The sequence below is a fragment of the Ooceraea biroi genome, chromosome 12 (genome assembly GCF_003672135.1).
Source record: "Ooceraea biroi isolate clonal line C1 chromosome 12, Obir_v5.4, whole genome shotgun sequence".
NCBI lineage: Eukaryota > Metazoa > Arthropoda > Insecta > Hymenoptera > Formicidae > Ooceraea > Ooceraea biroi.
This window is the reverse complement of record NC_039517.1, coordinates 2,829,866-2,851,296: the sequence shown is the minus strand read 5'-3', so window position 1 is coordinate 2,851,296 and position 21,431 is coordinate 2,829,866. Positions and strand designations below refer to the sequence as shown.

The window sequence follows — 21,431 nt, the reverse complement described above, 5'->3', positions numbered from 1 at the left end:
TTGTATTATAAACGTAAAATTATAAAAAATAAAATGTTTTACAGCGGAAAAAGAAGTCGGGGCAAGATATCTATCAGCAAAATCAAGAACACCGATGTTTAGAATAATCGATCTTTTAATCGAGTCTCTGATAACATGTTTACTATTTCTTACTGTTTTCAGCCAGATACTCTTCGAGATCCTCCACAGAGTTGAGATCCTGTATGGTTCTACGTTGATCGTTGTGTCTAGCCTGTGCCGCGTCTCGAATCTGCTGATACTTCATTTTCACGCGATCGTTTTGCAATATCGTGAGCCTGCTCACTCTCCAAGAATGAAACATGAAAAAAATTTGTGTCATGCCCAATCCCAAAAACAGAAGAGATATTATAAGCCCAAAGTATCCGCTCGGTTTTACATTCGGTGGTGGCGGCCACGGTCCTCCCGCTCTGCGTACCTCGTATTCCCATTGACTCCCGTACTGCCTACGGACAACATGTCGCATTTGGTCATTTCATGTCTTTCCTATTATTATTATTTCCTATTGTTTACAGTCAATGTGACATTTTACCTGTTCCATGCGGTGTGTGTGGAAGGATTGTACCTACTGTACTTTAGGTTAAAATCATACTCTCGTCTTGTACTTTCTTTTCCCAGAGTGGAGTAAGCTTCGTTCAGCTTTGTAAACTCAACATGACTGTGCTTTCCACAGACATCAGGATGTAGCTGTGAACAAGTGAGAAATTGCACACATTATGAGTTAAGAACGTAGAGTAGCAAGAATGGAATAACCAGTGGAATATTATTTATCAATTTTCATGATTTATTGTACATATTGTTATAGAGGATATTTATATCCTTAATTAAACCAAGCTATATAGAGCACCAGCATCCTCCGTCACGCGGGCTTCGCCCGCAATATTATGTGTAGAATTAAATAAAAACACATTTTACCCCTTCTCACCTGTTAGGGGTGGAATTTCGGAAAACCCACCCTTAGTGAGCACCTACGTGATAATAGGAATATACCCTTAAAATTTCAAGTCGATAGGTGCAGTGGTTCGGGCTGCACGTTGATGAGTGAGTGGTATTTGGCTTATATATATTAGGGGTGTGATTTAGTTTTGAGGGTTTTTTTGTTCAAAAACGCATGTATTTAAATATGATAATGAATGAATACCTTAATCAAAGTATTTTCCTTCGTTTTCTATAACTTTTTCCCATCTTTCTGGCAACAGATGGATTCCACCACGATAAAATCACTCTTCTTTTCAGTTCATCCATTCGTCGACGAATTTTCGCACTTCTTCGAAATTATGAAAGTGTGTATCCTCTAAAGCGTGTTGCATCCACCGGAACAAATAATAATCGCATGAAGCAATGTCCGGAGAAGACTTCCCATTCAAGCTCTAATAGTGTTTCTTTCACTGATAACGCAACGTCAGGTCGAGCGTTGTCACGAAGAAGAATCACTTTCCATCGTTTACTCGCAATTGGTGCTCGTTTTTGGTCCAATGCTTGCTTCAACTTGTACAATTGGTGTCGATAACGGTCAGCCGTGACAGTCTCATGCGGATTTAACAGCTCATAGTACACTATCCCACCAAATACAGAGCATTACTTTTCAACCGTCAATATTGCGTCTCGGAGTGGATGTTGATGGTTCGCCTGGATCCACCCATGATTTTCTGCGTTTGGATTATCAAAATAGATCCACTTTTCATCCCCAGTAACAATCCGAGACAAAAGACTCTTCTTTTTTTGCCTGGCGATCAACGAAATGCAAATGTTCAACCGGTTCGCAATGGCACTTTCCGATAATTCATGTCGAACCCATTTCCCTTCTTTCTGAATTTTTCCCATTTCATGTAAATGTTGTACGAGCAACATTTAATGCTCTGGCAAGTTCTGAAGTGGATTCTGTTGGATTTTCGTGCAATAATGCTTGCAAATCTGCATTTTCAAGCTTTCTTGGTTGTCCCGAGCGTTCTTTGTCCTTCACATCAGTATCAGCACTTTTAAAGCGTCTAAACCAGTATTCACACGTCTTAATTGATGGGGCAGAATCACCATAAGTCTCCACAAGAATTTTATAACCCTCAGCCGCAGTTTTCTTTTGATTAAAAAACAAAAGCAACGCATGTCGAAAATGCTGTTTCGGAAGTTGCATTTTTACGATGATATAAACACGACTGTTACTGCATCTATTGCTATAATGCTACTAAATGTGATGGATAATGTCAAGACTGTAAGAAACAACGGTTATCGGAAACAGCTATTGGAACAAACTGACACTACAGCCATCTGTTGCAAACCCTCAAAACTAAATCACACTCCTAATATATAGATTACATACTTGTTTCGATAATCTGATGAAAGCTTGTTTAATCTCTTTCTGCGACGCATCAGGTGAAACGTTTAAGATCTCGTAATAATTCTGTTGGCACCTTTAAAAGAAATGTTCTACATTGGGAGCATTAGATTAATTCTCTTTGATAACACCGCGTTATATCTTCTGTTCTCAATTTGAGATAATTATAATTAAATAATAATAAATAATAAGAACAATAGAAAAAAATGTAGGAACATGAAATATTGTAAAAAGAGATATAAAAGAGATCAATTTACTTTTACAAAATTGACAAAGCAGCTAGAAAAATAGATAAGATTCTAACCTCTGAGTCCCATGATGCCGGATTATACAATAGGCTTCCGACTTGCAAACTCGAAGGAATTGTGCCATCGTTTAGCAGCGAGAAATAATGCGTGTGCGTGCGTATCTCTTAACGGGACAATCATTTCGGAAAACTGAAACATTTTGCGTACTCACGACTCACACGTCAAACGAACACTGTTATTTATTATACAGCACAGATAACATACTTTCCACCACTTAAAACTGAAAACCAGTCATTCAATCGTGCTATTTAAGACTACGCATTTATTTTACTTCGAAGTATAAAGTTTTCCAATACATTATCAAGTAGTGTCAATTTAAAAATTAAATGTCTCTGTCATTCTCAATGAAAAACAGTGGAGGTGAAAAAAAGTGGAGGATTCCTGGCGGAGTTTTTGATAACCCGTTAACCAAAAGCCTCAAGAAATCCCAATAGATGGCGCAACGTCCTCCAATTTGGGCCGCGCCACCAGTTTCACATGGAACAAATGGACATGGATCAGATGCACTTTTTATTGTCGAGTAGTACAATCGACAGCGGATTAGAAATCAATTTATACTTTTATTTGATCATGCACTTTATAATATTATCTACATATATATTATATCATAGATAATCGATTATATGTTTCCTGTATTTGCAATATCATTATAGTTCGAGCAAACCCCGCTACGAAGCTCCACTATCCTCACCTGCGACTCTCGATTGGCTGTTAACAGTTGTTTACGTTAAGAAATCGTGGTTTAAAAGTTGACGCGACACGGGCGGTAAGACTCGGGCGATTCGTAGCATTTATGAGTGCCTACGATTCCCAGGTGCTGCAGCGAGTTCCACGATGGTGCGATATGCCGCTCTCAAGGGATTGTACGACCTGGAGAAGACGATCGGCAGCGGTGGCTTCGCCAAAGTCAAGCTGGCGACTCACGCCGCTACCGGCGAGAAGGTTGCCATCAAGATCATGGAAAAGACAACGTTGGGTGTAAGCGACATTCCAGAGCTATCTCGGTGGTTATTCTCGGAGGATAGTACTTGAAATTTTACTGCAACTTCCGCCAGGTTGCTGCTCGGCTTCCAACAGGGCTCTCTACCTCGACCTGTGTAGAAATCTGTTTAACGTGCTTGTTTCAGGAAGACCTACCGAGAGTAAAACTCGAGGTGGAGGCACTCAAGACACTGCTGCACCAACACATCTGTAAGTTGTACCAAGTGATCGAGACAGAGAGTCATTATTTTATGGTGATGGAGTATTGTTCCGGCGGAGAGCTGTTTGACCACATAGGTAATGCACAGAGCATGGTTTATAAATTATAACTACTTTTTGTCACGTGCAAGTAGCAAGTGGCTCAACGATGCGTCTCTTTCCTTACAGTTGAGAAAAACAGACTATTGGAGGCTGATTCCCGCAAGTTCTTCCGTCAGATAGTTTCCGCTGTGGCGTACATGCACAGCTTGGGATACGCTCATCGAGATTTAAAGCCTGTAACTATGTTTCCCATATTTTTCAATATTTCTAGTTAATTGATTAATTATTTATATTTCTTTAATTTTTAATTTATGTAATTGTTTGCTAATTATTTATTTAATTATTTGCACTCTTGACAGGAGAACGTTTTGCTGGATAAAGATGAGAACTTGAAATTGATTGACTTTGGCCTGTGCGCCAAGCCCAAGACTGGAATGCAAGCTCATTTGTACACCTCTTGCGGTTCCCCCACGTATGCCGCACCGGAGCTCATAATGGGAAAGAAATATCTAGGTAGAATCTGGATTCTTTACGCATTTGCGACAATATACATTTATTTATTTGGAATTTATTTGCAGGCTCGGAAGTGGACATTTGGAGCATGGGAGTTCTCCTTTACGCCTTGCTCTGTGGCTTCTTGCCCTTCGACGACAGTAACTTGGAAAGTTTATACAAAAAGATACTTGTAAGTTCTCGATTATTTCGTCTTATTTTCGTGCAAAATTTTCGCATAAAATTGTCGTCGTTTCAGAGCGGCAAGTACGAGGAACCGCACTGGTTGTCCACTAATAGTAAACTGTTAATCAGATCGATGTTGCAAATCGACCCAGCAAAGAGAATCACCATTCACGAACTGTGTCGTCATCCGTGGATCACAAATGGCTCTCCGAGGCCCGTCTCGTTCGTTCAGAAAACGAAAGTGAGCATCTCGATCACAGTGACAGTAATCGATCTTATGCATGGCTTGAATAATTAACGAATTTTATTTTATCTATAACACCTAGTTCGAGAAAGACGACGAGGTATTGAGCACCATGTGCGCCATTTGCGGCGAGAGTAACACCGACATATGGAAGAAACTTGTACAGAGCGACAGGACCGATTACAGAACGGCCACTTATTTGTTGCTGCTTGACAGAAAATTACGCGGGTTCTCGTTAAAAGTGACGCCAGTAACGAAGTCGCATCTTAAGCAAGAAATGGTAAGTCGGACATCATCTTCCTCGTCTTCCTTTGCACGTAATCTACACGCTTAATCGTATTTGATCTCATTGTCACGTAGAACGGTGCGGGTGTCGAACAATGCGAAGCAGCGATCAGCAATTTTGTAACTAAGCTCGACCAGTCGCCGAAGCTTAAAACGAATCTCAGGCGGTCTCCCGTGGTTGACGTCACCTATGATGTTCTGCCGAAGGCAAGCGACGAGACTAACTTCACGGCGCCATGCGTACCGGTACGAAAGAGATTGCGAAGCAGAGAGCCGGATGATACATCATCGCCAGGTAGATATTTATGTAATCGCGATTACGGCAGTCGAAATCTTTTGCTATCATTGTTTCCTCGGGAAAAAAGACCTCCGTAGTCTTTGTGGATTTGAAAATTTTTATATTGTGAATAAAGAATGCACGTTTTCCGTCTAACTGTTTATCGTATGTAACCGCAATTAGGCTTGCGGTAGATTTTCTAGAGTTTACTTTTAATTGGGTGGTGCCAGCACCACCTAATTAGAAACTTTAATGGAAGTTTCCGACTGTCATAAATTACGGTAGTCGCGCGAAAAGCGGATAATTACCTCACGAAGAGCGGTGACTCGCTAACAAACGCAATTTGGCCTCTTGGCGGTCGCCACGTACAACAACTAAGAGCCCTAAAACTCTTTGGAAGACGTGCGATTCCTCAAGCAGCTCTACATATGAATCTTTCGCTGCCTGAAACAGTGTTAAACTTTTCTGTAATTTCATGTACTCACCTTGACGTGGTAATGAACCATAGATATTAAAATTGTTGACGTGTTTGCAATTTTTTTAAATAATTTTATTACAGTTCCGGCGAAAAGGCCGCCTGAAAAAAATAAATCAGCTACTCCGACGCAGACCTCGACGCCAGACTCCAGGTAACTTTGCGGGTTGTTCAATACGGTTAATTTAAACCGCAATACATATATCCATTAATAATAATAATAATTAATAATAACTGAAATAATATTCTAATCGCCGAGCAAGTAATATACTTCAATAAAGTTTTTAATCGACTTCTTCGGCATATCCTGATGTTAAGATAAATTTTCAATGTACTGCGTGCTAACTAACGCTAGACTTGAAAACCGCAGTATTTCCTATAGAGAGTGAGATTTCACTCCAACATATAGGAATATAATTTTTTTTTTAATTAATAATTAATAATAATGCACACGGAAATGCACGATACTTTTAGAACGGTACACGAGTCCACGCCTGGCAGTGCGAGGAAAGTTATAATGGGTTTGGAGCGAGGATTGAACCGGGTGCGATACGTTCTCACCCCGAAGAGAAGAGTGAAAAACGAGAACGCGGATCCCGACGAGCCAAACGTGCTGTCGGGAAAGGTACGATTTCAGGATAAATTGCGTGACAATCGTTATTGCAAAAACACCAATAAAATCTTGTTCCTTTCTTCAAGAGTCTCTCCAACGTGTCCGCGACGTGCAGCGGTTGTCCGAAGTACGTTCTCTCGAAGCTGCGAAGGGCACTTCGGCAGAAGGGTATAATGTGCCGTCAGAAGGGGTAATTATAATTTTGCATCATTAACAATGTCTGCTCGCCCCGACACCGAGGATCGTCATCGTGCTTCTTTGCAGGTTCATCTTGCAAGGGGAAACCGAGGAGTCCTTCTCGGAAGACAAGAAGAGCTCCTCGAAATCCATCTCTTCTCAAAACTCCTGCTCCTTCGAGCTCGAGGTTTGCCTCTTGGAGATTGGCTCGAACGATAAGCGATTGGTTGGCATCCGCCGGAAGAGACTGAAGGGGGACGCGTGGGTCTACAAACGCGTCTGCGAGGAGATCCTCGCGCTGACGGCGGGAGACATCACAACGGATTCGGAAGGTTCCTCCGAATCCAAGTGTCCCATTTGAGAGATAGCCTCCTGCGTGCGTATCCTGATTGGTGCTCCCGAAAAAAATTCCCGAAAATATTCCTGACAACATTCCTGAAAATACTCCTGAGGTACGCAAATCACGACTCTTTCGCACTCCGATGACGAGAAACGTTTGCATGCACCTTGATCTCTTAGCCGTGTAAGGATACGAGGATTTACGTTAAAGCGACCACACATGTGCAACGGATAGTGTAAGACTTAAGGATATCATGCAATCTTTAAATATATTAAAGTGCTAAACGCAACTGACGCGTAGAGAGATTATTTCTGTAATAACGTGTATTTATTTTACCCGTAGAGACCTCTCTTGATTAGTCACGTGTATAGTTTTGCCTCTGTAAAATAAATGTACCCTACAGCGAAATAATCTCTCTGTGCGCTGAAAGTTAAAAAATATCCCAGAGCTACGCATAGAGATCGCCTACAATAGAGATCATCTGCAATAAGTGAGGTGAGATTGAAAAAAAATTAAATTTACACTCTATGCGTTTCTCCTTATAACCACTCCTATATATTTGTTCATTGTTTATACTCGAAATAAAAACGATACATCGATTAAAGCAATCTAAACTTTCCATCTGTCGTATTGTGGGTAGAAGTATGTCATTCAGTTGTCTCTCAATCAAATTTCAATCCACTTTTCTAAACTGAACGGAAAACATTGGTTTTTTTTTTAATTTCATGCGCGATACGAACGATATCGATCTTGGGAATGTTGCCCGACCAAAGGGCTGGCCGATCGACTGTGGACCAGCACAAAGAAGTTTTCCGTACACTTGGAGCGCGCTCGCTCTAGCCCTTTTCTGGACAGAATATGTAAAGCTCAATTTCGCGTTTATACCGCGGATATAAAGTATCGCGGCCCGTTTGAACCGGGCCGCATCCTCGCCGCTAGTCGGTATAGAGGTATATGGACAGGCGAAGATGTAAAATCACCACAAATCGATCAGCATAAAGCGGTGCCGCGCGCGTTCACTTCACTCTTGCTTTGTGGGCAAGGCGAGCCGACCTTTTATGTATCTCTGCCCGCTCAATAATCGCTCCGGGTACTTTCCCCGTAGGTATCCGTCCCGCGTGCAAACCCATCTCGAAACGCAGTTCGATCGGCCAACCAGCCACGGTCCTTTTTTTTTTCCTTTCTTTTTTTCTTTCGCCGCTACCGAATCGGTACCGGTGCGAGACAAAGCCCGATTGCCGCCGCGGTTTACCTCGCCGCCGCGTTCTCGCAGTGCGCATGCTCAAAAAATGTACCGATTGCCCGCAGAGGCGCAATATGGCGGCTGGATGACGACGATACGAAGTATTAGGTGTGTGATTTAGTTTTGAGGGTTTTTTTTGCTCAAAAACGCATGTATTAGGTTGGTGCAAATGAAATGGCCGTTTTTCTTATTTTCAACTTCTCACCTTTGTAGTTCACCTTTCTTCCGCGCCGACAGCGCTGTATGTATACTATATCAAAAGTACATTTCCCGCGCGTGAATTTGTATACATAATCTGACTTTTTTAGTAGGATAGTGGTTGTTAAAATTCATGTTTATGTCAAGATGGAAAATAAGGAAATTCGAATAATTTCTTTGTACGAGTTCAAACTCGGTCATAGTGCGGCCCTGGCAACGTGAAATATTAATACGGCTTTCGGCGAAGGTTCCGCGAATGAAAGAAGAACGAGGCGTTGGTTTGAAAAGTTTCGATCTGGAGACACAAACCTTGACAATTTGCCTCGTGGACATGCACCTTTCGTCATTGATGACATTATTTTAAAGGACATGATCGAAGTGGATCCGACATTAACAGTTCGAGAGGTTGCAGAAAGGCTCAATGTTCATCACTCAACTGTCGTCAGACATTTACGAAGGCTGGGAAAAGTGAAGAAGTTGGATAAATGGTTTCCCATGAATTGACGGAGAGAGACAAAATAAGACGTTTAGAAACCTGCATTTCTTTGCTTTCCCGGCATAATAATGATGGAATATTGCACAGAATTGCGACGTGCGATGAAAAATGGATATTATATAATAACCGTCGACGATCTGCACAGTGGCTGAATGTGAATGAGCTCCAAAACGTATGCCAAAGCCGAACCTTCATCCCAAAAAGATTATGGTTTCAGTATGGTGGTCAAGTAAGGGAATCGTGCATTATTCATTTAACAAACAAGGTGAGGCTATAAACGCTGATAAATACTGTCAGGAAATTGACGTTATGTATGCAAACCTGTGCGCTCAACAGCCAGCATTGGTCAATAGACATGGTGTATTGTTACTTCACGATAATGCTAGGCCACACGTTGCAAAAAAGACCATAAAAAAATTATCCAAGTTAAACATCGAAGTTCTCCCTCATCCTCCTTATTCTCCAGATATTTCACCGACTGATTATTATTTGTTCAAACATTTGGATGGGTTTCTAACTGGAAAAGTTTTCCAAGAAGAAAAGCGTGTAAAAGATGCATTCCATGAGTTCATCGGCTCTCGTTCTTCAGATTTTTTTAAACATGGTATTGATACACTTGTATCGCGTTGGAACAAATGCATTGAAATAGATGGAGACTATTTTGATTAATATAGTAAGTGTTAAGTTTGTCAAATAAAGCTTTAAAGTTCAAATTCAAAAACGGCCATTTCATTTGCACTAACCTAATATTTAAATATGATAATGAATGAATACCTTAATCAAAATATTTTCCTTCGTTTTCTATAACTTTTTCCCATCTTTCTGGCAAGAGATCGATTCCACCACGATAAAATCACTCTTCTTTTCAGTTCATCCATTCGTCGACGAAGTTTCGCACTTCTTCCAAATTATGAAAGTGCGTATCCTCTAAAGCGTGTTGCATCCACCGGAACAAATAATAATCGCATGAAGCAATGTCCGGAGAAGACTTCCCATTCAAGCTCTAATAGTGTTTCTTTCACTGATAACGCAACGTGAGGTCGAGCGTTGTCACGAAGAAGAATCACTTTCCGTCGTTTACTCGCAATTGGTGCTCATTTTTGGTCCAATGCTTGCTTCAACTTGTACAATTGGTGTCGATAACGATCAGCCGTGACAGTCTCATGCGGATTTAACAGCTCATAGTACACTATCCCACCAAATACAGAGCATTACTTTTCAACCGTGAATATTGCGTCTCGGAGTGGATGTTGATGGTTCGCCTGGATCCACCCATGATTTTCTGCGTTTCGGATTATCAAAATAGATCCACTTTTCATCCCCAGTAACAATCCGAGACAAAAGACTCTTCTTTTTTTGCCTGGCGATCAACGAAATGCAAATGTTCAACCGGTTCGCAATGGCACTTTCCGATAATTCATGTCGAACCCATTTCCCTTCTTTCTGAATTTTTCCCATTTCATGTAAATGTTGTACGAGCAACATGTAATGCTCTGGCAAGTTCTGAAGTGGATTTTATTGGATTTTCGTGCAATAATGCTTGCAAATCTGCATTTTCAAGCTTTCTTGGTTGTCCCGAGCGTTCTTTGTTCTTCACATCAATATCACCACTTTTAAAGCGTCTAAACCAGTATTCACACGTCTTAATTGATGGGGCAGAATCACCATAAGTCTCCACAAGAATTTTATAACCCTCAGCCGCAGTTTTCTTTTGATTAAAAAACAAAAGCAACGCATGTCGAAAATGCTGTTTCGGAAGTTGCATTTTTACGATGATATAAACACGACTGTTATTGCATCTATTGCTATAATGCTACTAAATGTGATGGATAATGTCAAGACTGTAAGAAACAACAGTTATCGGAAAGAGCTATTGGAACAAACTGACACTACAGCCATCTGTTGCAAAACCCTCAAAACTAAATCACACTCCTAATAGTACCATCGGTTTCTTTTTCGACTTTTCGCGGGAGCGTTCGAGGCGAGATGAGTCCGAAGAAAGTACAGTAGGTACGAGAGAACGGCTCTCTGCAAAAGCAAAAGAAGGAAAAAACGAAGTATTTTAACGGCGGCAACGAGCCTCCTTCGCGAAATTAATAAAATGAATCCGGAACCGGAAACGATACGCGATAGAGTCCCGTACGGACGGCACTCGCCGCTCACGCGGGATGTAAGTTTCCAACTCGCTCGAATATAAATTACAATTAATTGCGACGTAATACATGCGTGCGCGTTTACGCTGGCTCGTTGCGATCGTCGTTTATCGCTTTAGCCAACAGAATAAAAGAGAGCGCGATAAGAATGTACATATGCATCTAATTTACACGTATTTAATATCACTTTATTGGTATATCTATACGTATCGGCGCGTACTCCGCGACGTAATTTAACACGAAATTATTTCTAGCATGATCATAGACATATGCTGTACCTTTTCGTATACAGCGTAGGCAATAAAATACTAATCAAGGTACCTGTTGAATGCAAATTAATCGCGAGATGCTCATTAAGGCTGAAATAAATTTCGCGGCGTACGAAAATGAAGCGTTAAAGAGGGAGAGAGAAGGAGAGTACGGCCGGCGAGGATAAACGTTACTGCCCGCACGTACTGTCTCGTTCTCGCCCGATGTATCGGTTGTCCGACACCGGTTCGTACCAATTACCGTATGGCCGGCGGTTAATTAAGGATTGAGGCAATGAGGCCCGGCAATACAGTTTCCGCGATAATGATTATCTGCGACGGTAATTGAGCGCGCTGTTATACGCCGCGACGAGGAGCGAAAAAAAATAGAGAGAGAGGATAGGACGCAAGAGGCGTTTCAGGCAATAAGAGGTAACAAGTTGTGCCGTCCGGATTACGTGTCGGATTAAAGACACGTAAGATTTTCTATATGTATATTTCGCATTTTTGTCACATTCAAGTCGAGTACCCCGGTCGTAAAATTATCCGTTTGTGCGTTTAAAAGGTCCTGCGGACGGAAAAGAGAGAGAGAGAGAGAGGAGCAGAGGCGCGTCCTCTCCTCGGCGATGAAGACGCACGGTAACAACGGCGGCGGCGCGAATCTTACCGAGCCGAGGAAGAGGGAAGTTCTTATAGCAGCTTGGACTACTTCGAGTCAGGCGAGCTCGCGAGCGAGACGCGTTACCGCGAGGTAAGTGTAAGCGTGTGTACAAAGCCGCGCATATACGACGAAGAGGAGGCAAGGGTGGCACGCGCGGCCCGCTTCTATCGCTTCCGGGCATCAGCGTGCTCGCGAGCCGCGGCTAATTGCTCTTTAATGCAAGCGAGCGAGCGGGCACGTTGCTTTTTCTTGTAGGTACGTCTACGAGGAAAAGCCTAGCCTCGACAACATTGTTAACGACGAAAACGGCAGCGTTAGCGAATTTTTTTATAAGATATTGGGTCGTCCGGAAAGTTCGTGCCGATTTTGAAGGAAAATTCAAAGGCAACATTTTTTTATGTCGATAAATATTTATTGTCTTATGTATGCACCGTTTTGTTTCACAACCTTTGTCCATCTTTCACGCAACTGGAAGATTTCATTCTCCCAGAACTTCTTAGGTTTCTCGGCGAAAAACTCCTCAAGGTGGTTTTTTATGTCGATCAAAGAGTTGAAGTTCTTGCCGCTAAGAGAATTTTGCAAAGACCTAAATAAGTGAAAGTCTGAAGGTGCAATGTCTGGTGAATACGGTGGGTGAGGTAGCACATCCCAGCCAAACTCCAACAATTTTTGTCGGGTAGTCAAAGAAACATGAGGTCTGGCATTGTCCTGATGGAAACACGATGGGAACACGACGCCCTTCCTATTAGCTAATTCTGGACTTTTTTCCTGAATCGCTGTCTTTAATTCGTCCAGTTGCGAGCAGTACTTATCTGCATTTATCGTTTGGTTGTGTGGTAGGAGCTCATAATATAGGATTCCTTTCCAATCCCACCAGACACAGAGCATGACTTTTTTTGGATGAAGGCCGGCTTTCGGAGTGGTTAATGCTGATTCATTTCGCTTACCCCAGGATCTTTTTCGTTCTACATTGTTGTAAATGATCCATTTTTCGTCACCCGTCACTAATTGCTTCAAAAATGGTACGTTTTCGTTGCGCTTGTACAGCGAGTCGCAGATGGAAATGCGATCCATTAAATTTTTTTCGGCTAAATTATGCGGAACCCATACATCATAGCGACTTACGTAACCAAGCTTCACTACATGATCGTGGACAGTGGTTTTCGATATTTTCAGTATCTCTGTTAATTCACGTGTCGTGTAGCGCGGGTTATTCTCGATCAGTGTCTTGATTTGGTCATCATCAGTAGTAGAGGGTCTGCCCGAGCGTTCTTGGTCTTTAAGGTTAAAATCACCAGCTCTAAACTTAGCGAACCACTTACGTACGGTTCTTTCAGCTAAAGCGCCTTCTCCGTAAACAGAACATATCGAATTTGTTGCTTGTGAGGCATTTTTGCCTTTCCGGTAATAGAAAAGCATCAAGTGTCTAAAATGTTCTTTGTTTTCTTCCATCTTCAAAAGAGTACAAAACTGACACGAATCAATTTATCTGAAACAACTTTTTTCCTAAAGATGCGTTGAAATGTCACCTTTAAGCATGTGTATATAAATCGTATGTTTTCAATAACGTTGATATATTCAGACATGTTCCAACGCCATCTATTAAAAATCGGCACGAACTTTCCGGACGACCCAATAGTTTCGCGTTTGCTGCTGCCGAAATCAGTGTCACGGGACAGAAATTTTTATACGAAATCATTCGGCAAATTATTATACCTGATTTAATTGCGTTCATCTCGCGGCTCCATTCGCGACGATTCTAACGTTGAAAAACTTGCTCTCTTAGCCGTGGCGAAACAATATGTTCGTCGCGCTGCGAGTGAAAGTACGACTGCGGTAGTTTGTTGCAGTTTCTGGGTATGCTGGATAAAAATCACGTATCCCCGAGAGTACGCGGGTTTCTTCCGAGTTTCGTATAATTTTGACGATTATTCCGCGCATCCGTGCATCGTGCACCGTACACAATCACTCGTGATATTTCTGCTCGACCTGAAGTCCCGTACACGTCGTGCGGGACGACCGGGAAACGCTAATCATCCGGCCTGCTTGGCTATCCTTTTGACCCTTTTTTCCCTGTTTATTCGCGGGAGGAAAGGGCGCGTTGCTGACAAAAATAAAGGGCAGAAAGCCCCGGATTCGTCGAGGCATGACCAACGCGTCCACCAGAAGCTCATACATATGTACGCGGCTCGGATGCGGCCAGTGGCGCGAGCAACCCTCCTCCTCTTCCTTCTTCTGCCGTTCCTCCCTCTTCCCTGGGACCAGCTCTCGCGGGCGAGTCCCTCCGGAAAAATGAATATGCAGCCGTCCGCTGGAGGGTATTATTTTATAAAATTTACTATGCCGTACTTGCGCATTATCCACCCTCCTGACAACCACCACCGCCGCCAAATTTCCCGCACTAACGTAAAGGTCTAAGACACTTTTTTTTAAGTGAATAAAACTTTATTTCAATCGTACATCACATACACGTACATCTTTGAAGAGTATTATACATATCAGAATACAAAAAGAGAGGTGCATGTTACAAAGTTTCCTCAAAAATTCAATTGCACCCTCACGTAATTGTGTAGTCAACTTAAACATGCAAAGTCTTAAAAACAAATTTGAACACGTGAGATGAAGGATCAAAACACATTTTGTAAAAATATTCATACAAACGTTTTTAAGCAAAGACGTAAAGAACCTCACGCAGTGTTCTCGTCGTAGGGAAGAAATCTATTTATAGACTTTACGCGATCCCCGTCGCTGTTTTCGTAATTTGTACCTTTGGCGTCTTCCTCACCCCACCTGTTCCATAACGCGCCTTCCGGTCGTACCTCAAGGGTGGTCGTGCTTCAAGCCGGGTCTAATTGCGATGTCGTTCGCCAGCGTAACCGTGTTCGGTTTTGCCTCTCTCCCGCGCGCGAGAGGCGCGGGGCTGCTCTGACGCTTCTATAAAATTGTAGCCCCCTGTCGTCGTAGAGGAAGCGAAACATTAAATCGGCTCCGGTCGACGGGGGCGGGCTTGTTTCGGTGGGTGCGTCTGAGATTTCCTGTGTGGACTGTGTGGATGCTAGGAAGGATGGTTTCCTATGGTAAAGGGTGCGTCCTCGTGTGTGTCCACGTATCGAACGTAGAACGTAGTTCCGGTAGAACGTCAAATAATCTGCCTGCTTTTTCTCCATACGAACACGAATATAGGTCGTATCGTTGACTCGTCCTCTTTGCGCCGAATAGGATATAAACGTAGTTTACGTGTACGCGTGCGTACATAAATCTTTTTTACTCGGTTCCGTCGCAGCAAAATTGCAGAGTGCACGCGCGATACATTCCATCGTTCGCCAGCCGCTCGCCGCGCTCTTTCGCGCGCCATTATCGCGATATCTGGAGAACTTTATCATTAATGCAGCAGTAGCACCGCATTAGCGGGAATTTGTATATAATGGTGCTACGTACACATGTAATATACGCCGGGCTGTCCGTAGGTAACGGCGTTATCACGAGGTACGGACCAATAGCCGCAATTGTATGGAAATATGTATCTATGAATGAAGACACTTTCGTTTATGAAACCAGATACTTACCGTACCGGACACCGGGCGTTGTAACATCCTGCTATTATGTGTCCTTACCTACGTATTCGTTCTCTCTCTTCCCCATCTTTTTTCTCCCTTCGTCCGGTCCTCGCCGAAGCCCACCTTCAACGTGCGCTCGCGTAGATATTATATTGCGTTGCGTTATCGTATCAATGTATATAATTCCGCCGCGATTGTGTCGTGAATCTCTCGTGCGTTTTTCGCAAGAGACGCGATATCGCATCCGTCGCTTTTGCGAATCGCGCAACTGCTTCCTCAAAATTGCAAGTACCTCTTGCCTTATGCAGCCATCGGCGAGTAATTCTTGTAATTAGCACGTGGACTCATCGTTGCAATGACGCTGTCAGAATAATATTCGAATAATTCAAGTCTGGTTTTGAGGTCACGAAGGGCCCTCACGATATACGTCCGTCTCACGCGCAACCCTTTCGAGGAGGAAGAAACTGGCTAGCAGATATAGTTGGTAGGGAAAGGAGAGAACGAGGCTGAATGCGCCGACTGTGACGCTTTCCGGTCAGGTGCCGCCCTGACAATCCTCCTCCTTCCAATTTCCACGTCGAGATCCGCTCGGGCTCGTTCACTCGTCTTCATCCTGCCTGCTTCACCTTTCGTTATCCTTCGTCCACCGCCAGCGAGAAAAATCAACGGAAAAGAATCGTTTTCGACAATGACCAGGAAATGACGACAACGTGATATTGGCGTTTTCCCTCTTGGGTAGAGCAAACGAAGGAGACGTCATCTCGTATCGACGCCACGCGTAATAATTAGATGACGGCTTCGATTCCCGATTACGTCATTGGCGTTTCACGAGATTCATCTCGCATACGCCACGTTATTGCAACGAGCGTTTTAACGCTCCCGTTTCGTTGGTCAGCGAGATCGTATCTGCTCGGTTAATACCAGGATGAAGACAGGCTGTATGGCGCTTCTTTTCTGTTTACCGCATTATTACTCCGCGTCGCGTAATTATCGCGCTGTCTCGGCAGGCCATTGTCACAATGGACGTCCGGAGTTTCCCTACGATTATCGTACCGAAAATCTCTCCGTGGCCGAGCTCCTCATCGACTTCCTGCCGGCGATGGACGATGATTATTTGTCGCAACGGCGCACGGTAGACGCGCGTGTTAAAATCAACCCAATCTTCTATTGTCTGTTCTATTCGGAACCCGTAATCAGAAATAATGGCGAAATAACGTGACATGGGCACACGTGTCACAAAATAAATCTATCCTCTATCAAGGCCCAAAGTAACGTTCAAAGAAATTTGAAAAATCGTTGGCGAGTTGATAACCGGACAATCGAGTCCACTGTTATAAAAAAAGGCACCGCTCGTATATTTCTTGTGTTATGTCACGATTACAAGTCGCTATCCTTTCGCTATTATAATATTATCGTCGGGACAGTAATCTGCTCTTTGATCGAGATTGTCGCCATCCTCGTAATTACGATTGCAGATATTTCGTTTGAATTCTAAAGAAGTAATTTTCGCGCTCGTGCCCCTGTCGGACTGGTCGATTAAAATAAAACAGCAAGTCGTCCTACGTTAGCATACAAATAACATGCGTTTCACAACATCATCATCGAGTCACCGTCAACGTCCACGATACGATCGGTATCGCTAATTAATCCCGCGCTGCTTCGTCTCGCGCGACGCATCACGATTTCCTACGGTTTCCTGTTTTGTTGGAACGTCGTTGTTTTTCATTCTGCGGCGGATGACTGTGCCACGACATGTACCACTCTCTGCATTAATCTTCTCACAGGTCTCTCAATTAATAATTAGTAAAACCCAAACGAGTGCAGCACTTTCGAAATTGTCTTTCTCGACTTTGGGACATCGCTCGTGTATCCACGAGTAAAGTCGAGTTAATCAATTTGATTCTCCATTCTCTCCTCGGACGCAACTGGTAGAGTACCGTTCCCCGCCAGGTTTGCCAGGCCTTATCATATCGCGAGCACGATAATCTTGAACGGTCGGGGCCGGGGTCCGTAGTTTCTCCGCGCGATTATCCTACCGAAAAATCTCTCGCGCGCACGCCGGCCAGCCGGGGCTGGTCGTCGTCGACTTCCTGTGCCCGCCGGTGGACAATGACCAGCACTTGCCGCAACGGCAGAGAGCGGCGGGGCCAGAGACGCGCTCCTCCTAATATCTGTTCAGCCGATCTAGTTTGCGGAAGCCGCCGTTATTGTGGCACGAGTATGCGTATGTGTGCGTGTATGCGCGACGTGCACACACGGTCCTGTCCACGTACACAGGGTGTATCAGGAAACGATCATCACGCGATTTCAGCATTCCGCAATTCGCGCCGGGTGCAAATTGCTCCGGACGCCATGCCGGATACATCGCCGGCAGTTTATTCGCGACGGCTTCGAGAAAAAGAAGAGAGAGACGGAGGAATCGACGGATGACGCGTTTGACATCTCGGCCGATCGACATCGATGTCTCCCGATCGGCGTGGAGATTCGCACACACCCCGTATGAACCGAAGCATCAGGTACGCGCGTACGCGTATCGGCGTGTGCGTGTGCGTCGGCGGAACGAAGAGAGAAACCCCCCGACGTGGCGTGGCGGTATGGCGTGGTACTGCGAGGGATGAGGTGGAGAAGGAGGACGAGGAGGAGGAACACCTCCGGAGAGCCACTCTGGAAGGAGGATATGATGGCTCGTGGCGTTATGCTCCGCGAGCTGTTATGCTCCTCGGGCACCACCGGACCATAAGCGAGGCTACTTCGCTCCGGCGCAACAGCCACGCCACGTTTCTCGTTACATCGACGCATCGGCGTCGGCCGAATAAAGTTCTTGGCTCGTGCACGGGGATCCTTTCGTCGCAAAGTCACAGAGTATCCCCGCGAGAGCCTTCCTACACGATTTCAATAATATCCGTGTCGTCGGTTCAACACTATCAATCGTCTGTAAATGTCTTTGTTCATTGTCGATTGTCCAGTTGTTTCTTGCTAGTCCTCGAAGCGAAAGGAAGATGATGATACATACATCATATCGATAGAGAAAACTTTGGAAATCTTGGAGAGAGTAATCTAGCCTTCAAGCAGTTGAACCACTCTCTTTGCGTATATGTGTGTATATGAATAATCATAAATGTATAACGATTGCGCGAACGATGTCGCAACCGTAGGAAAAAGAATTGTCTTCTTCCTATTGTTAGGCACGCAATCACGAACAACGTGTCGTTATCGTGTGCGATGTGTATGCATATACGTGGCGCAACGTTGCGCGTGCGACGCTCATCCGATTTCTCGACGCCGCCTTCACCGGATGCGGGCGCCAATGTATCTAGGCACGAGCCACTCGAGGCTGCATGTGCCACGCCACGAGCGATCGCCGATAAATCACCATTTTTTTTCGATAATTTCACTACCGCGATAGTTTTGCTAGACATGCGCGTAAGGGTGGCGCATTGTTGAATTTTCTGTACATTTTCCAACGTGTACAGAGTCCCCGATCCTTGACCACTTGTCTCGACTATCCTGCATCCTGCGAAACGATTCAATGGAAATTCCTCATGTACCATGTGACATCCACGTGACATCATCGTTAGATGTCTCGGTGTCTAAATTGCAACCCTAATGTAAATCTAAAATGAGGAAAAGCTGGATGATCGTGAATCTTGTGTGTAGCAGCTTACTCTCGGGACTCGTCTTTCTTTCGAGGGACTTTACTCGCGCTGCCCCTTGCCTGCCGCCGTCACGCTACGCGTAATTCCCGGCGGAGTCGGACGCCAATGGATCTAGGCACGAGCCACAATGTGCCTCGCAGTCTCTGACCCGCAGTTCCTCTCTTGGAGCTACGGTCCTTTAAGAAGGTGGAGGAGCGCGACGGGGGCCCCATAGGAGACGGCGTGGAGGTGGCGGAGGAAGAAGAGGCGGTATGACCGACCGAAGGGGGTGGCGGCGACAGGGGGAAGCCGGTTGGCGTTCAGCATGCGTAAGGAGCTCCCGGGGCATTATGCTCGCGGGCCCCGCGCGAGGCCGGGCTCAAACGAACGAATAAGAAAGTAGTTAAAGCCTCGAAGCGGTGGAGACGGCGACGGAGGCTTTCGGAGGTGCAAGAGGACAAGGGGGAAAAAAGAGGGAGAGTAGGGGATCCGCTTGCCACGCGCTGCCTCCTCTTTTTCCCTCGCCTTAACTTCCTCCTTCGCCCTTCTGCCCCTTTGCCCTCCGCCACCCTCAACCGCCTCCTCCCTCGCTCCTCCTTTGCCATCCACCTCTCGGGCGATCATCTTCCGTGCCGCAATATGTAACAACGACTCGTCACACTCTGCTTGCCGGCGCGCAAGATAATTGCCCTCATTATAGTTATTTAAAAAGCACACCGCGTGCGCGCGAACGCGCGCCGTCGCCGCCGCCTCTTCTTGCGGTGCGATCCTGCCGCCCGATATAAAGACGCTTGACGGAGCGCGAATTAATCACGGAGGAAAAATAAAACGCTCCTGGTCGAGGGCCCCTGAGTTTTGCGTACGGGGGACAGAACTTTCACGAGGCACTAAGTAACAAGTCGGACTTGAAAAGAAGCTATCGTTTGGAGTAACGGTTAATTTATCGCGCTTTTTGTTGCCGTTCAAACTATCCTCGGCTAATGATTCTCGTTGAATCAGCAATTTTGCGAAAAGGGCACGTTGACGAAGGAAAGATGATATTTCGGGGAATCTCGGAATAGCCGGCATCCTCCGCCTGGGCTTCGCGATGTCGTTAGTTTTTAACCAGCAGCCAAAGGAGGTAGGGATGTTCCTGATTTTCTGGTCTGGTTGGGATTATGAGTGTTGCAACGCGCGGCGAACGTTGCTATTTCAGATACAAAGTGCCGGAATGCGCGTTTATTAGCAGTCGCGGGCTTTAATGCACGGCGGCGAATCGGCGTGCTGTATTTGTACAGCGAGTACCGTTTCAAACTAACGGTCAACGCACGAGAGAAAACCTCGGGGTAGGCGATAATTAAGCCACCGTCCTTAGCCAACCGTCTCCAGATTAATCTCGAATCTTAATCTTAAGTCTCGGGCGAAATTGAGCGAACCATTTTGAAATGTCGCGGGACCTCTATCGCGCTAACGATATATAATAGGAATGTCAAGTATCCATTTTCTCACGGCGTTTCTCTTGCGATGCTACGCCGAAGGATCATCGCGCATCGTCAGTAACGCGCGTTGCGATGCGGAACGCGTGTCCGATGATAAATGGCGAGTGTCGAATTAAAGCGAGCGCGATAAATCCCACTGATATTTTTGGTACGTTGGGAACCGATAAAGGCCGACAACGCGTCCGCAATATCTGCACCGGTTCTGTGCTTTCTAAATACGTTTGCCGCTCATCGAGCAGCAGATTTACGTTCGTGCGAGCATTAAACGTATTGGATCGACGACGACAGATCCATATTCATTCGTGGCTGCATCCAGCGCGCCGGAAACCGACAGTCGGAAACGGTAACTTGCACATCGAGATTCTGCGTTTTTGTTCAGATTCTGCTCGATCGTCTTGCTTGGCGTGCAATTTTTCTCTGTATCCTATGAGCTTTCTCCTTATGGCTCGCGTACGCTTAATAATCGCTTTTTGATAACTCGCGTTATCGCGCCGCTGGAACATTAAACCAGTCATCCATGGTAAATCGCTAATCCTTTATTCGTTTCTCAGGTAGAGCTTCTTTAACGATCATGTCTTTCAATAAAATCATATGAAATTATAACGAATACATGCAAAAAGTTGACGCGCGCCATTTTTATGCGGTATCATGATTCACGCGGTCACTTTCGGTCGTGTTTCGTGTAGGCGAACCCCAGTACTCCTAATACACCGCCATTAATCCTTTATGAACACGAACTTTGAACTTCCGCGACGCATTTGTTTAACGTTCTC

General features: G+C 44.7%; 2 protein-coding genes across 2 annotated transcripts; one reads left to right on the top strand and one right to left on the bottom strand.

The window, feature by feature from the left end:
- Nucleotides 1-97: 97 nt before the first annotated feature.
- On the bottom strand, nucleotides 98-3,036 carry LOC105281566 (dnaJ homolog subfamily C member 4). The gene is made up of 5 exons (XM_011342869.3): nucleotides 2,863-3,036; nucleotides 2,655-2,787; nucleotides 2,336-2,426; nucleotides 551-705; nucleotides 98-464 (listed from the first exon to the last, which is right to left on the bottom strand). Exons 2-5 carry the CDS (start codon nucleotides 2,720-2,722, stop codon nucleotides 143-145), a joined length of 636 nt encoding a protein of 211 aa, XP_011341171.1. The 5' UTR covers nucleotides 2,723-2,787; nucleotides 2,863-3,036; the 3' UTR covers nucleotides 98-142.
- A 456-nt stretch (nucleotides 3,037-3,492) lies between these two features.
- Nucleotides 3,493-7,603, top strand: LOC105281565 (maternal embryonic leucine zipper kinase). Its single transcript, XM_011342868.3, has 12 exons — nucleotides 3,493-3,636; nucleotides 3,786-3,936; nucleotides 4,027-4,136; nucleotides 4,260-4,413; nucleotides 4,479-4,585; nucleotides 4,652-4,819; nucleotides 4,905-5,102; nucleotides 5,183-5,402; nucleotides 5,944-6,013; nucleotides 6,334-6,484; nucleotides 6,559-6,662; nucleotides 6,737-7,603. The coding sequence occupies exons 1-12, from the start codon at nucleotides 3,493-3,495 to the stop codon at nucleotides 7,008-7,010; spliced, it is 1,851 nt and encodes a 616-aa protein (XP_011341170.1). The 3' UTR covers nucleotides 7,011-7,603.
- The last annotated feature ends 13,828 nt before the right edge of the window (nucleotides 7,604-21,431 follow it).